This window comes from Crocuta crocuta, unplaced genomic scaffold (assembly GCF_008692635.1).
Source record: "Crocuta crocuta isolate KB4526 unplaced genomic scaffold, BGI_CrCroc_1.0 scaffold30, whole genome shotgun sequence".
NCBI lineage: Eukaryota > Metazoa > Chordata > Mammalia > Carnivora > Hyaenidae > Crocuta > Crocuta crocuta.
In genome coordinates this window covers 11,338,637-11,354,089 of record NW_027528345.1, presented here as the reverse complement: position 1 = coordinate 11,354,089, position 15,453 = coordinate 11,338,637, and the positions used below count along the sequence as shown (strand labels likewise).

The 15,453-nt window shown below is 47.6% G+C and overlaps 1 protein-coding gene across 4 annotated transcripts; it reads left to right on the top strand.

The window, feature by feature from the left end:
• Positions 1-6: 6 nt before the first annotated feature.
• On the top strand, positions 7-14,848 carry CSRNP2 (cysteine and serine rich nuclear protein 2). 4 transcript variants are annotated; one of them, XM_077753393.1, is made up of 6 exons: positions 7-110; positions 709-813; positions 5,068-5,304; positions 8,055-8,314; positions 11,749-12,045; positions 13,837-14,848. In XM_077753393.1, exons 3-6 carry the CDS (start codon positions 5,154-5,156, stop codon positions 14,758-14,760), a joined length of 1,632 nt encoding a protein of 543 aa, XP_077609519.1. In that variant the 5' UTR covers positions 7-110; positions 709-813; positions 5,068-5,153; the 3' UTR covers positions 14,761-14,848. The 4 variants fall into 4 exon arrangements, with proteins under 4 accessions (XP_077609519.1, XP_077609517.1, XP_077609518.1 ...); XM_077753391.1 differs by lacking the exon at positions 709-813; XM_077753392.1 differs by lacking the exon at positions 7-110 and having other exon boundaries at positions 412-813.
• The last annotated feature ends 605 nt before the right edge of the window (positions 14,849-15,453 follow it).

The following is a 15,453-nucleotide window of genomic DNA, read 5'->3' as shown; positions in this document are numbered from 1 at the left end:
GGTAATGGGCCTGGGGGTGCGGGGCGGAGGGTGCCGCCTCGTCCTTTCTCGGGATCGGCCCTCGGGCGGCTGTGGAGGAGTGGTCAACCCAGAGCTACGCGGATGGAGGGGTCAGAAATGAGGGAGGCTCGGACGGGAGCGGTCGGGGGGCGGGGAGCCAGGGCGCCGCTGAGGAGGGAAAGAGTCGGGAGAGGCGTGGGAGCTAGGGGCACGGAGGACGCGGGCCCAGACTGCGGGGGCAACTCAGGGAAGACCGATGGGCTGCTTGGAAGCTGGCAGGATTGCGGATGAGGGTTGAGTTCGGAATGGAGTGGAGATGATGTAGGATGGAGGGAAGTAAAGGAAGGGGAGGGCGAATAGAGGAAAATGTGGGAGGAGTGGTTGGGAATTTGTGAGTAGCAGGCAGGAAGGGATGAGGAAGGCTGGGCAGGGGCTGCAGACGATTGGAGTAAGCGGGAAGGTTAGGAATCAGAGAAATGGGTCGGGAGCTGAAGGGTTCAGCAGGGGGTGTCCATTAAAGGGAACTGATGCCTTGACATGTCCTTCCAGCCCAGGTTCCTGATGTCTCCCATTTTTCTGGCGTTGTGGGGAAAAACGAAAGCATCGCTTGCCCTGGTTGTTAGCTTGATCGCTTTTCACAGGCCCAAACACGCAGCTGACTGCCATCCATTCCTTTAAGTGCCATGGTCTTGATTTATTTTTTTAAAGGGGTTAGAGTGGCAGTGTGACACACAAACCGTTCTTCAATATGAAATGTTAGAAGTTATCCCCAAGAGACACAGTGTCCTCTTGTCCTGCAGTTTTCAGTTTAAGGTAAATCCATAGTTGATTCACATTTTCATGTTCTTTTCTGACTTTACATCTTGCTAATTTCCAAAGCCAGGACGCCATTGGTGTGTGCCAGAGTTATAAATGACTGGGTATCCTTGAGAGTTAATGGTTCCTGCGGCATCATGTTCCTCATCTCCCACAAAGATCTGGTGTCCTTCATAGGCTGGTAGTTTAGACATGGAAAGCCAAATTCTAAACTTGTGTCAGTGAATGGGTTAAAAAAGAAAAGAAAGAAAAGGGGAGCGCTGGGGGGGGGGGGCTTCCCTAAAATGCCTAGGTTAAACAGTACGTTTGCACTTAAGCACCTTATATGTTCGTCATCGTGGTAATCACAAGGACACATGGATCCAAGAAATTGATAGTATTTGAGAATCAGCTACAATATCTTGTAAGAGGAGAAATAGGGCCGGTCATCTTATTCACATTTATCCTAACAATTAGCAGCAGCAAGCCTTCCTTCCTCTAACCCAGCTATGGAAGATAACCCTGACGATCTTACCAGAGATTTTGGTCTCTTGACCTTTAGCAGAAGGTTGGGCTCCAGTGGAGTGGAGAGGCTTTCTCCCATGAGATACACCTTGTCTTATCGTTTTATACTCATTTAAGAGAGAGGCCTTTGTTACTAAACTTTGCAAATACATTCTGAACTCACAAAATTATTTCTGGACAGTCCCTCTTTTGGTAGTCTCACATAAACTGTTTTGTTATTTGGGGAGTTGTTACAGGAATCCTACAGACCTGGAAAGTCTTAGATCTAGTACTAAGATGCACACATGCTATAGATCTTTATTTGGTGCTAGCCTAATATCTTCTATATACTGTGGATATGAGTTATTCCATATACCATTGGGAAATATTCAGCTAGAAACACTTGAGAAAAGACCGTAAGGCATGTAGCCAAGAAAGTATCAACTGGCCTTTCATTTAACTGTCATTAAAAAGCTTTTATAGAGGTTTGCATTGTTTTCTCCAAAAGCATTTGTTGTTTGAATTGGTCATTTTGACAGTTAACTGTCAGTTATGACCTGCACTTCCAGTCTCACCTTCATTATTTCTGTCTGGGTTTAAGTGCTTGGAGTATAACTTACAAGTGTTTCTCTTGAACACAGGCATTGATCCTTTGCCAATGAATGGTTGAGAGAGGTGGGAATGACTGATTGCTAATTGTGGTTTGAAGAGAGGTTGATTTGATGGACTGGAAAGTGTGGAACCTATTCTAGTTGTTTCTGTTGCAAAGAAAGGTCTCTTCAGGCCACTGTGGGAAATGGATGGGAGGTTTGTTCTTGATGCCCAGTGAGTATCTTTGTCTGACAAGTCAAGTTCACCCCAGAGTTGGATAAGGAAGGCTGGGTCGAAATTTAAACTTATATTGGTTGTCAGCACAGAATCGATGGATTGTGTGTGTGTGTGTGTATGTATGTGTATGTATGTATATATATATACACATATATGTATGTGTATATACATGTATATATATACATACATATATGTGTAAAATGGAGTGAAAAGTGATGCAAACAGATCGCGGGCAGGGTTAGGAGAGCTAAACCAGTATGCGCAGTATTTACACATAGAGCCACAGGCTCAGATTATTCTCCAGCATAAGGAAAATATCTTCCTCCTAGTTTTCACATCTTTTCTTTCTCCCCCCCCCCCCCTTTTCTTACCTGCCACTTATCACTGCCCAGAAGGCACTATTCCAGAAGTGGAAGTGGGGAAGACCTAGAAAAAGGGGCGAAGGAGAAAGGAGCGAGCAGCCAGCAGTCCTTGCACCAGAGGAAGTGATACCCCTGAGGGCAGCTGGGTTAAGACAGTGAGAATTTTAATAATAAAGATGATTTGGGACCAAACCGAACCTAATGCAGGGCATAAAGACAAGTACTCAAAGGGAGCCCGCAATACTGGAAGCAAAGGGACACTGAAGTAAAGATCAGGAGCGCAGGGTTTGCTTCCGGTGGGAGACCCGCGTGCTTCCGGTGGGAGACCCGCGTGCTTCCAGCTAAGGAAAAGGCCACCTTCCCGGTAGCAACACTAAAGATCTCTGTTAAAACTGAAGCTGGACGGAGGCCCTTTCTAAGAAAGCAGATTTTCATCTTAGTCTAAGTTTTTCCGTGGTTGATAAGATTTTTAAGTGGGAAAGAAAAATTCAGTTCAGTGGTCAATATTCTCTCTTTTTTTAAACATTTTTTTAAATCTTTTATTTATTTCTAGGAGAGAGAGAGAGAGAGAGAGCGTGAGCAGGGGAGGGTCAGAGAGAGAGGGAGACACAGCTGAAACAGGCTCCAGGCTCTGAGCTGGCTGTCAGCACAGAGCTCTACACCGGGCTCGAACCCACGAACTGTGAGATCATGACCTGAGCTGAAGTTGGATGCTTAACCGACTGAGCCACCAAGGCTCCCCTTTTTTTTTTTTTTTAATTGCACCCACATATGTTCTCAATTGGGAAGATTACCTCCCTCTGTAATAGGATGGAAGAAATAAATTTGTTAGTTAATAGGTATCTTTAAACCTAAAATCGTTCCAATAAACCCATTAAAACATCCTTGGCTCTCACCATTCTTCATAGGTCCGAGGAACGTGACCTCTGATGATAAGATCAGTTACCCGAAGAACAGAATTGATACTTTGGGTTCCTTTTTAAATTTCATTACAATTCTCATCGGGTACTTGGTTAATTTTTTTCCCCCCTCCCTGGCCAACTTTATTTCAGCAATATGCTTGTCTAGACCTATGATGGCTGAGGTTTCCTAGGTACGTCTTGTGACTTGAATGCAGAATTTTGATGAGATCTGGATAGATAGATCAGGACATCTCTTCACTGAAGTACTATTAGGTCTGGTTGACTAAGTAGAGCTGATCCAGGAGCAGGCAAATTGCTTCCGACTCAGTCCAGAAAAACAGCTCTGTAGCCGGGAGCTCTTGACACCACAGTCAGTATATTCTGGGTAGCTGCTCTGCAGTAATGCAGCCCTGTCTTTCTGGGCAGTGTTGTTATTGCTGCTGCATAATTAGCAACTAGTGAGATCATAGTCTGGGGAGATTCTGGCATTACTGAGGCAAAGCAGGGAGGCTTCGTATCATCACATGTGGCTCCAGCTCTGACAGCGTTTCTGTTTCGAGCAGATTCATATTCTTGGGCACTTACGTCCAAAGATGGCGAAGGAGAAAGATCTGTACCTGGGAAATGGACTGTCCCTAGTGTGACGTTGAAAACACTGCCTGCCATATTGACGTAACCAGAGTCTGTTGTCTCTTCCCTTGCTGTTTGTTTCCCCCTTGCTGGTTTCTTTACAGAGGCCTAAGGTTGTAAAGCTAAGTTTTCCTCGCACAGGGGATGATGATAGACCCGCTGAGCCCTATTTTATGGAGCTGTATGAGATCAGAAAAGCTTCTGGGTTTCGAAGGCAGTGCAGGTTCTAATTAATCTTCAGTCCATTCTTTAGAACCAAATTTGATCTCTGTAGCGGCCTGGTGAGAATCTTCACCCTTGTGAAGATCTGGGTAAAGTGTTTCTCTGGCCTCTGATACTCTCTGAAATTTAGGGCCTAGAGCAATGTCTCCCAGCATGCATTCCAAGGCTCATTTGCCCCCACCCCCCACCCCGAGATTCTTCCATAGTCAGATGTGTGGAACACTGCACTCGCTGTGTGCCCTCACCCTTCACCATGCTCGTTAGCATATTCAAGGCCTTCAAGCTCTCCTCTCATAGCACTTTCCTAAACTGTTTGGACACAGCAGCCCTATTTCCACGTGAAGCTGTTAATATCCATGGAACTAGTTTATTTAATATATACACTTTGGGAAAAGCCAGGCTAAATTTTCACCAGGAAAAATAATTGGATCTAGTCTGGGTTAGGCACAGCCGAATTCTGCCTTTGATCCCCAGCCCCTCCTCCCGGCCCCTTGGGGAGCTCTCCTGTGTGAACACAAGGGCAGCTACCATTATCCCCAGGCTGGTGGAACCCAGAGCCCAGCTGGCCTGGAACCGAAGACCTTCACTGTGCTGGGAAGGGTGCGGCTGTTAACTCCTCTCAAGATTCTAAGAGTGACTGGGACTGAAGGGGAACAGAAGTAGAATGTTGGCCAGAATAAGGAGAGAAATGACCTAGTCACGAGAGACCAGACATCAGTGTGAGCTCAGGGACTTTTCTGTCTTCACTTGGAGAGCTGTATGTATGGACTTGGGAGGGGTCTGTCTCAGGGTAGGAATGCTGATTGCTCTTTTCCCCTGGGCAGAATCCTAATGCGCCTGGCTAACTGGTGGTGAGCAGGGGCTTTGGGGCCAACGCAGTGGGCTCCCCGAGGAAACCCCTTTGAAACCAATGGATGCATTCATGGGCTCGAGTCTCAAGAGGAAGTTTGATGATGTGGATGTGGGCTCATCCGTTTCCAACTCAGATGATGAGATCTCCAGCAGTGACAGTGCTGACAGCTGTGACAGTCTCAATGCTCCTACAACCGCCAGCTTCACACGTGAGTGAGCCCCTCCACCCCCCACCTGCACCCACATGCCCCCAGCATCAGAGCCCACTGCAGTCCTTGTGACAGCTTCTTACATCCCGCGTGGGGATTTTCCTGAATCATAATCTTTCCTACTCTTGGCCCAGCCTTGCTCTTTGGAGGACTTCATTGCTCTGATATCACAGACTTAGGTCTGACTTACTCTTGCTGATTGTTCTTATGCCATGTTTTATAGGTTCCCAGAATGGGCTGAATTAAATTGAAGAAGGCCGGGATTCTACCCCTTACCCACCTGAGTCCCACACAGTTGTAGCGCTAGTAGGACATAAGTGCTTACTGCCTGCACAACTGAGGCAATGCCAGATTTCTTCACCTTTTAAAAAAAAAATTTTTTTTTAATGTTTGTTTATTTTTGTGAGAGAGACAGAGACAGAGAAACAGAGTGTGAGTCGGGGAGGGGCAGAGAGAGAGGGAGACAGAATCCGAAGAAGGCTCCAGGCTCTGAGCTACAGCATAGAGCCTGATGTGGGACTTGAACCCAATGAACCGTGAGATGATCTGAGCTGAAGTCAGCTGCTTAATCAACTGAGCCACCCAGGCGTCCCCACATTTCTTAATTCTTATAGCTCAATTAATTTCCTGGAAAGAACTTCTGATTTTTTATTTTATTTTTTTTTTAGAGATGGTGCCCAAGCACACAGAATGGGGAAGAGACAGAGGAAGAGGGAGAGAGAATCCTAAGCAGGCCCCAAGCCTAGTGCATAGCCCCACGCTGGGCTCGATCTCACAACCGTCTGGTCATGATGGGAGCAGAAATCAAGAGTCCAACACTTAACTGACTGGGCCACTCAGGTGTCCCAGAACTTCTGATTCTATAGATCAGAGGTTGCATATGTACCAAATCTGGCCCACTGCCTGTTTTTGTAAATAAAGTTTTATTGGAACACAGCCACACACATTGTGATTGATTTCATGCTACAGTGGCAGAGTTTAGTAGCTGCAACAGAGTTGCAAAGCCTAAATTATTTACTATCTGGCCCTTTAAAGAAGTATGGCATCCCCTGCTATAGATTATACACACTGTCCAGTAGAATTTTCTGTCACGATGGAAATGGTTTAGGGGCTCCTAGGTGTCTCAGTCAGTTGAGTATCTGACTCTAGATTTCAGCTCAGGTCATGATCCCAGCACTGTAGGATCAAGCCCCANAGGTCTGACTTACTCTTGCTGATTGTTCTTATGCCATGTTTTATAGGTTCCCAGAATGGGCTGAATTAAATTGAAGAAGGCCGGGATTCTACCCCTTACCCACCTGAGTCCCACACAGTTGTAGCGCTAGTAGGACATAAGTGCTTACTGCCTGCACAACTGAGGCAATGCCAGATTTCTTCACCTTTTAAAAAAAAAATTTTTTTTTAATGTTTGTTTATTTTTGTGAGAGAGACAGAGACAGAGAAACAGAGTGTGAGTCGGGGAGGGGCAGAGAGAGAGGGAGACAGAATCCGAAGAAGGCTCCAGGCTCTGAGCTACAGCATAGAGCCTGATGTGGGACTTGAACCCAATGAACCGTGAGATGATCTGAGCTGAAGTCAGCTGCTTAATCAACTGAGCCACCCAGGCGTCCCCACATTTCTTAATTCTTATAGCTCAATTAATTTCCTGGAAAGAACTTCTGATTTTTTATTTTATTTTTTTTTTAGAGATGGTGCCCAAGCACACAGAATGGGGAAGAGACAGAGGAAGAGGGAGAGAGAATCCTAAGCAGGCCCCAAGCCTAGTGCATAGCCCCACGCTGGGCTCGATCTCACAACCGTCTGGTCATGATGGGAGCAGAAATCAAGAGTCCAACACTTAACTGACTGGGCCACTCAGGTGTCCCAGAACTTCTGATTCTATAGATCAGAGGTTGCATATGTACCAAATCTGGCCCACTGCCTGTTTTTGTAAATAAAGTTTTATTGGAACACAGCCACACACATTGTGATTGATTTCATGCTACAGTGGCAGAGTTTAGTAGCTGCAACAGAGTTGCAAAGCCTAAATTATTTACTATCTGGCCCTTTAAAGAAGTATGGCATCCCCTGCTATAGATTATACACACTGTCCAGTAGAATTTTCTGTCACGATGGAAATGGTTTAGGGGCTCCTAGGTGTCTCAGTCAGTTGAGTATCTGACTCTAGATTTCAGCTCAGGTCATGATCCCAGCACTGTAGGATCAAGCCCCATGTTGGGCTCCTTGTTGAACATGGAGCCTGCTTGAGATTCTCTCTCTCCCCCTCTGCCCTTCTTANTCTGACCCTCCCCTGCTCACACTGTCTCTCTCTCTCCTAGAAATAAAGTAAAAACATTAAAAAAAATTTTTTTTAAATGTGATTAGTGTAACTGAAGAGGTGAATTTTGAATTTTATTCTGCGCAACTTAAATTGAAATCGCCACATGTGGTTAGTAGTTGCTGTACTGGACAGTGAAGCTGTATAGATCATTATATCCTGAAAAGATTGTCTAGAGATCCTCTTCCCAGCTGATGTCCAAAATCAGATGTTGTGTTCCTCTGTCTGGGTGAAGTCCACCTGGAGGCAGTGGTTTGGACCAGCTGATGTTCAAGGTCCTTCCCAGCTGTGCATTTATGATGTGACAGTTTGAAGTTTCCTAAGGTACAGAGAGCACTTTGACAACAGTTGAGCACCCAGATGAGTGAGAAAGAACGAGACCCCCAGGCAGGCCATTCCTGGTTAGTAACACTGCTTTGTGCTCCCTTCTCAGCCACATCCATCCTCAAGCGGCAGAAGCAGCTGCGGAGGAAGAATGTGCGCTTTGACCAGGTGACCGTTTACTACTTTGCACGGCGCCAAGGTTTCACCAGTGTGCCCAGCCAGGGCGGGAGCTCTCTGGGCATGGCCCAGCGCCATAACTCCGTGCGCAGCTACACGCTTTGTGAGTTTGCCCAGGAGCAGGAGGTGAACCATCGGGAGATTCTTCGTGAACACCTGAAGGAGGAAAAGCTCCATGCCAAGAAGATGAAGGTGCCTAAGGGGTCTGGGGTCTGGTATTTAACCACGTACCAAGATAAAATGGAAAACTGTCTAGGTCTCTGGATTATTTATTTATTTATTTATTTATTTATTTATTTATTTTGAATGTGTTGCCCTTGGCATGTAGGGATTCCAGATCTTTCTAAGGAGAAGTCTCAGATTTGGAATCAGATCTCCGTCTGAGACACCATTGTTTTTGTCTCTGGCGGGGAGTCTACACGGGACAGCAAAATGGCTTCCCTAGAATTCCCTACCCTCAGCAGAGTTTTTAAAAAGTTTAAAATGTGAATATCTACAAACATTCAAGGCTGCCACCCTTGGAATATGAGGGCGCACAGTGTTTCAATTTCTTGTCAACTGATCGTCTGTCATCCCAATGCACAGAACAGGCTTTAGATCCTTTACGTTCTCTGATAGGACCCTGCCATTTCCATAACCCCCATCACCTCTACGTGTTAGACTCTTATGTGTAATGACAGTGTTAGCAAATAGTTATTTCACTTTGTAAGGTCCTGGGCCTGCCGTCTGTTGCCCCTCTCCCACTGGATGGCTCTTCACAGCCACCCATTTGCTGTCAGCACTGCCTGGCACTCCAGAGCCAGTTTCCATCAGGCCACAATTTCCCCCTGAGTTCCTGGTTCCAGATTTGGAGAACACCACTTTGGGCCTGGCCACGTTTCTGGTGGGCCCAAAGCCTGCTGACCCATATTGAAAGAGGAGGCTGCATTATTTCCAGGGTGGTGGGTGACCCCCTAAGGAGCCACAGCCGACTGTGGTGTGGTTGGAGAACTGACGGCAGGGGGTGTGGGTAACGATAGCGCGTCCCTTGCTCCCTGTGAGAGCTGTGCCTCCTTCCCTCAGCCTACTCCCAAAGCCTTACACCTGTTTTTCTATCTGGAATGACATGGAGACATCCCATTCTTGAGTCTGAGGAATCCCGGCACTGACCCTATCACCTTCCTGCTGCTATAGCGACAGCTGGGGAAATAAACACTGTTCTCATCGTTTGCAGTGAGGGCTTTCTTCCCTTTCCGTAGAAGAAACCTGTCTCCTGCATCTGGTAGAGGAATAACCTGACACAGCGGGATTCCGTCCTGTTCTGTGGCCTCCCTTGTAGGAGGTCTGGGGACAAAGCTCAGCAGACTCCAGGCTGGCACGGGATTCCTGCTAAGTAGCCGACTTCAGGAACAGCGGCACTAGTGGCAGCCAATACGCCTTTCGTCGTCAAGAGAAAACCCTTCCTCTGCCCTCCCCAGGTCCAGTTTACTCTCTTAGAAAGTTTTCCTGTCTTTAGCACTCTGCAGGGGAGACTGCTGACCTCAATACATCTTTTGCATGGTCCATGTGCCATCTAATATTTATTTTCCTTTTAGGCTGCCGACAAAACCAAACCAAAAAAACGGCTGGCATTTTATAGCCTTAATTACCTATAATTTTTCTAATACTTTCATTTAAAAACCGCTTTTTTCATTATTTGTTTTGAAAGAGAGCGCATGCGCGAGCAGGGGAGGGGCGGAGTGGCCCAGGCAGGCTCCACGCAGTCGGTGCACAGACCCTGACGTGGGGCTGGAACCCACGAAACCATCAGATCATGATCTGAGCCGAAGTGGGACACTCAGCCAACTGAGCGCCCAACCACCCAGGCGCCCCAGTTATTTTTCTTTGTAATTTTGGCCTTTTATTCATATGGAATCCATATTATGGGAAGTATGAATTGGAAATCTGTTTTTTGGGTTTTTTTCCCCAAGAATATCCAGTTGTCCCAAACCATTTAATGCCAGAGGACTCTTCTCGCTGGATTTGAAATGCCACTCTATCGTGTTATATTCTTATATTTGTGTGGGTTTCCTTCTATTGCGTCTCTAGCCTCTTTCCCTTGAGAGGACAGTAAGAGGGAGGGTGATTAGGGGGAAGCCATCCCCAGGGAAATAGGCAGAAGCAATCCTGAGGTCTGCAGAAAGGCCCCTCGTCATTGGTCTGCCTGGTACACAAACAGCAGACCAGGAAACCCCCAGAAGCACCACTGTATCTGTCTCCTCTCCCCGACCTTCCCACAAACACACACAACAGGTGTGGAGCTTATTAGCCAGCCTGTTGCATCACGTCTCCCAGGAGTTGTTCCTTTACTAGCACCAATCTGTAGCCGTCTGATGAAATAAGCCAGCCCCTCCAGCAGCTTGGCTCTCATCCTGCTCGTAGCTTCCAGAGCTCTGGGAATTATGAGGTCTCATTTTCTTCACTTGAATTCTCTAGGGAGTTTTCAAACCTCATTCAGCCAGATTGTCTTCAAACTGTCCTTCCACTAAGACTCCCTTTCCTGGCTCTCTATCCTCCGGAGCCCGGAGAACCCAGATTTCTGCCTGCAGATAGTACCTTAGTGCTATAGAAACCACCCTACCTCACAGACAGCTTTTCTTTGAAATCAAATAAAAAAGTATTAGGAGAAAGAATATGTTCTAGGCCGTGGGTTGGAAGTGAGAGCTTTCTTGGGTAGCCGTTAACAACTTGCTCGTGTTTTCCCTCCTCCCAATGAAACGAAGCTCTTCTGTGTATGCAGACTATTGTTGACACTGTGAAGATGTAGGCTCATTGACAAAGACCTGGTGGTCTTGTACTACACTTTAGTGTACTCTGCTTCCCAGAATGTGGTTTTGGGTCCCTTGGGGGTGCAGACTGAAGGGTGTTTACAACATTCTCTCTCCATCCAAGGAACATCCAGCCATTGATAAACCTTCTCCTCTCTGTGTTGGAAGGCAAGTTAGCTGAAGTAATGGGACACGCATCTGGGAATGGAGGAGGGTGTATATTATCTCGTAGGAGGGAGGATGAGACACAGGTTTTGAGAAACTTTGATCTACAAAGGTGATATCCCCTGAGTCAACAGGAAGGCGTTAGAACTACAGAGCTACGTAAGGCTTCCTGCTTTCCTGCTCTAGATGTCTTCTCTTAAGCTATCCAATATGGTAGCCACTAACCACATGTGGCTATTTTTATTTTTTAAGTTTGTTTATTTTTGAGAGAGAGATAAGGAGCACAAGTGGGGGTGGGGCAGAGACAAGGAGAGACAAAATCCCAAGCAAGTGCCCCACCACCAGCGCAGAGCCCAATGCGGGGCTTGAACTCACAAACTATGAGATCATGACCTGAGCCGAAACCAAGAGTCCGCCGCTTAATGGACTGCACCACCCATGTGCCCCGTGTGGCTATATGCTTAATTACAGTTAAATAAAATGAAAACGTTCGCTTCTCATTTGCTCTAGCCACATTTCCAGTGCCCAGTAGCCACCTGTGCTGCGGGCAGCAAGGATATTTCTATCATCGCACAAGGTTCAGTTGGACTCCGTTGGACTGCTCTAGACAGCCACTGTGAGGAGGTGGCTGTGGATAATACTCGAGGCTGACCTTTCCTTCCTGTCTCCTGGCAGCTGACCAAGAATGGGACGGTGGAGTCAGTGGAGGCCGATGGCCTGACCCTGGATGACGTTTCAGATGAAGATATTGATGTGGAAAACGTGGAGGTGGATGATTACTTTTTCCTGCAGCCCCTGCCCACCAAGCGGCGCCGGGCCCTGCTGAGGGCTTCGGGGGTCCACCGCATTGATGCTGAAGAGAAGCAAGAGCTGAGAGCCATCCGCCTGTCACGGGAAGAATGTGGTTGTGACTGTCGCCTGTACTGTGACCCAGAAGCATGTGCCTGTAGTCAGGCTGGGATTAAATGCCAGGTGAGTCCAAGTTGGCCTGAGATCATGTATGTACTCCGGAGTCTGGGGGACATGATGTGGGTACCAGTGAACATGGGAGGCTGCCCGTCATCCGTGGGTGGATTCCGCATGAGTGTGAGCCTGCATAGTTCATAGCCCTCCTCCACCAGGGAGAAAACCAGGCATGGCAGGATTCCTAGGCTGTGGCGATAGCAATGGCCTTTTCTGTGTTTCTCGCCTCAGGGGTGATAAGGAGCAGCTGTCAGCAAATGGGGGAACAGGGGGTTAGTAGGTTTAACATTAGTACCTGTTTCTTAAATATTGATTGTGTAAGATAAAAGGAAGCAGAGAGAGGAGTTAGGCCTTTGGATTGTATCTTCAAACACTCATAGGACCTCTACTCCAATTTTGTGAAACTCAAAGTAATTCTCAGATCCTATAATTTAGGATCAAACTTGGCCCGGCAGAGCTTAAGTCAAGGATCTTAAGTTCAGGATTTTTTTTTTTTTTTTCAGTTAAAAAATTTTTTTAAATTAATTTATTTTGAGAGAGTATGAGAGAGAACAAGTGAGATAGGGGCAGAGAGAGAGGGGGACAGGATCCAGAGCAGGCTGTGCTGACAGCTAAGAGCCCAACATGGGGCTTGAACTCAAGAACTGTGAGATCATGAAGTCAGATGCTTAGCCACCTGAGCCACCCAGGTACCCCTTGTCTAGAATCTTAAAAGATAGAAGACCTCATCCCCTTGCTGGCCTTCCGACAAGGGACTGTTTAGAAGGCATAACTCTACTGAAAAGAGCAATACCATCCCGAAGGATGAAATCTATCTGGAACGTGTAGGCTGTGGGTGCTGAACCCTTGTGGTTGAATGTAGCCTAAACAACCTTTTCTTCCGTATTTTTAGGTAGGTAATAGCTGTAGCTGCTCTGGCCAAATACTGCTTTTCAGACTGAAGTCCCATGATATATCATTCTGTTTTAGAGTCCTGAGAATAGTCCTAAGAATTGGACTGTTCCTAAGAACTGGAATGGAGAGTTCTAGAAGTTGGTAGCTTAGGAAGACCTGGTGTATTTGTACACACACATTTGTTTATGTTTTTTATTTTATGTTTGGTGTGGGGGCTTTTTTCTTTATTGGGATCCAAAAGGGAAATAAGGAGGTAGAGTGGATCCCCTTTCCAGATATTCCTGGTCCGTAACTGTTTCAGAACTAAACTGGTCAACATCTGGGGAGAATGAAGCAGTCAGTGAAAAGCTGGCCATTACTTTGTCATTATAGCACCTTAGCAAACTGAGACACTTTCCCTAGAATGTATTGCTTTGGAGCAGCTAGACCTTCTACGAACTTCCCCAAGCCTGTCATTGCAGAAGGCACTAGGCTTGGGCCCCAGTCTTTGTTTTCTCAGTATACCAGGTAAGTTCTGGAAAAGTCTGAGGCACAAGAATTCCTTCCTTGAGGACTGTCAGCATGCGGAGAGGTCGTCTCTGGACTTTCCGACTGGAAAGGCCCTTTGACAAGATTTTTGGCCGCATTTTACTCAGAAGAGGAAACCAAGCCTTGGAGAGACCGAGGACCTTCTCGAGGTCATAACTGCTAATTCATGGCTGTGCTGGAATGAGAACGCGAGTGGTCTGATAACTACCCCCTCGTGCTCTTAGGTCACCACGTTGCACGTTACACTTTGAATTGGTTGTTCCTCTTGTAAGGAGACCTCAAATCCCAGCTGCCTGTGTTTGCCAGCTGAGGTCTCCTGTCTCCGTTATTAAATCTGTGGGTTCTCATCTTCCCTCAACCTCCTTGTCCCCTCCTCAGGTGGATCGCATGTCCTTTCCATGTGGTTGTTCCCGGGACGGCTGTGGGAACATGGCTGGGCGCATTGAATTTAATCCAATCCGGGTCCGGACTCATTACCTCCACACCATCATGAAGCTGGAGCTGGAGAGCAAGCGGCAGGTGAGCCGCCCCCCAGCCCCAGACGAGGAGCCCTCACCCACGGCCAGTTGCAGCCTGGCAGGAGCCCAGGGCTCTGAGACACAGGACTTCCAGGAGTTCATTGCTGAGAACGAGACAGCAGTAATGCACCTGCAGAGTGCGGAGGAACTGGAGCGGCTCAAGGCAGAGGAAGACTCCCGCGGGTCTAGCGCCAGCCTGGACTCCAGCATAGAGAGCCTGGGCGTGTGCATCCTGGAGGAGCCTCTGGCCGTTCCCGAAGAGCTGTGCCCGGGCCTCACTGCCCCCATTCTCATCCAGGCTCAGCTGCCCCCAGGCTCCTCAGTCCTGTGCTTCGCGGAGAACTCAGACCACCCAGCTGCGTCGGCAGTGAACAGCCCATCCTACTTGAACAGTGGGCCCCTGGTCTACTATCAGGTGGAGCAGAGGCCGGTCCTGGGGGTGAAAGGAGAGCCTAGTGCAGAAGAAGTCCCCCCTTCTTTCCCCAAGGAGAAGGATCTGAACGTCTTCTCTCTCCCGGTTACCTCACTGGTGGCTTGTAGCCCCACAGACCCAGCTGCCCTGTGTAAATCAGAAGTGGGGAAAACGTCCACTCTAGAAGCGCTAGTGCCCGAAGATTGTAACCCCGACGAGCCTGAGAATGAAGACTTCCGCCCCTCTTGGTCCCCCTCGAGCCTCCCCTTCCGCACGGACAGTGAAGAGAGCTGTGCGGTGGAGAAAACCTCACAGCAGAGTGAGGACAGGCCCCCTGAAGATTCCTCGCTAGAACTCCCTCTGGCAGTGTGACTCGGGGATGGAGATTCTGCCTCTGACCCGTTCTCTATTTATTCCCTTATTTTATCTAACACCATTTCAAAACAAAACTGTAGAAGCAGCTGCTACTCCCATGTTATTTTATTGGGGTCTTTGGGGGATGGGTGGGAAAGAATTGTTTGTACAAGTATTTTTTAAAGGGTAAACAGAACCAAGGAGACCAGTCCCGGCTAGATGTGGGGAGAGTCTTGGGGCAGAGGAGGCTGCCCAGTGCTGAATACTGAGCTTTCTGGGCCATTGGAACAAAGAACGAGGATCTCGCAGGAGCAGCTGGGTAATTCGAGCAGCTATTCTTTACGTAGGGACCAGAACACGATAATTTGAACAGCGTGGCAAAGCCCCTCCTCCTCCTCTCCTGAGCCCCAGGTGGGGAACACGCTCGTTTTTCTCATCGGTCACCCTGCTATCCCACTTTGGTGTGTCATAACGCAGTTGCAGTGTCAGCTGGTCAAACCTAGAGGAATGGGCAGGAGGGTCTCTGCGTGTGTAGAAAACCTCCAGGATTTATAAAAACTTAACCTACCTTCCTTGGCCCCCTATTTGGTAAATAAGTTGATATTTGACATTTTGGTGTTCTCTGACCTGTTCCCCACACTGGGGATTCCTGGTCTGTAACTTGAATTCTTTCACATGCTGTTAGGTACTAGGGTTAAACTTGTCAAATTG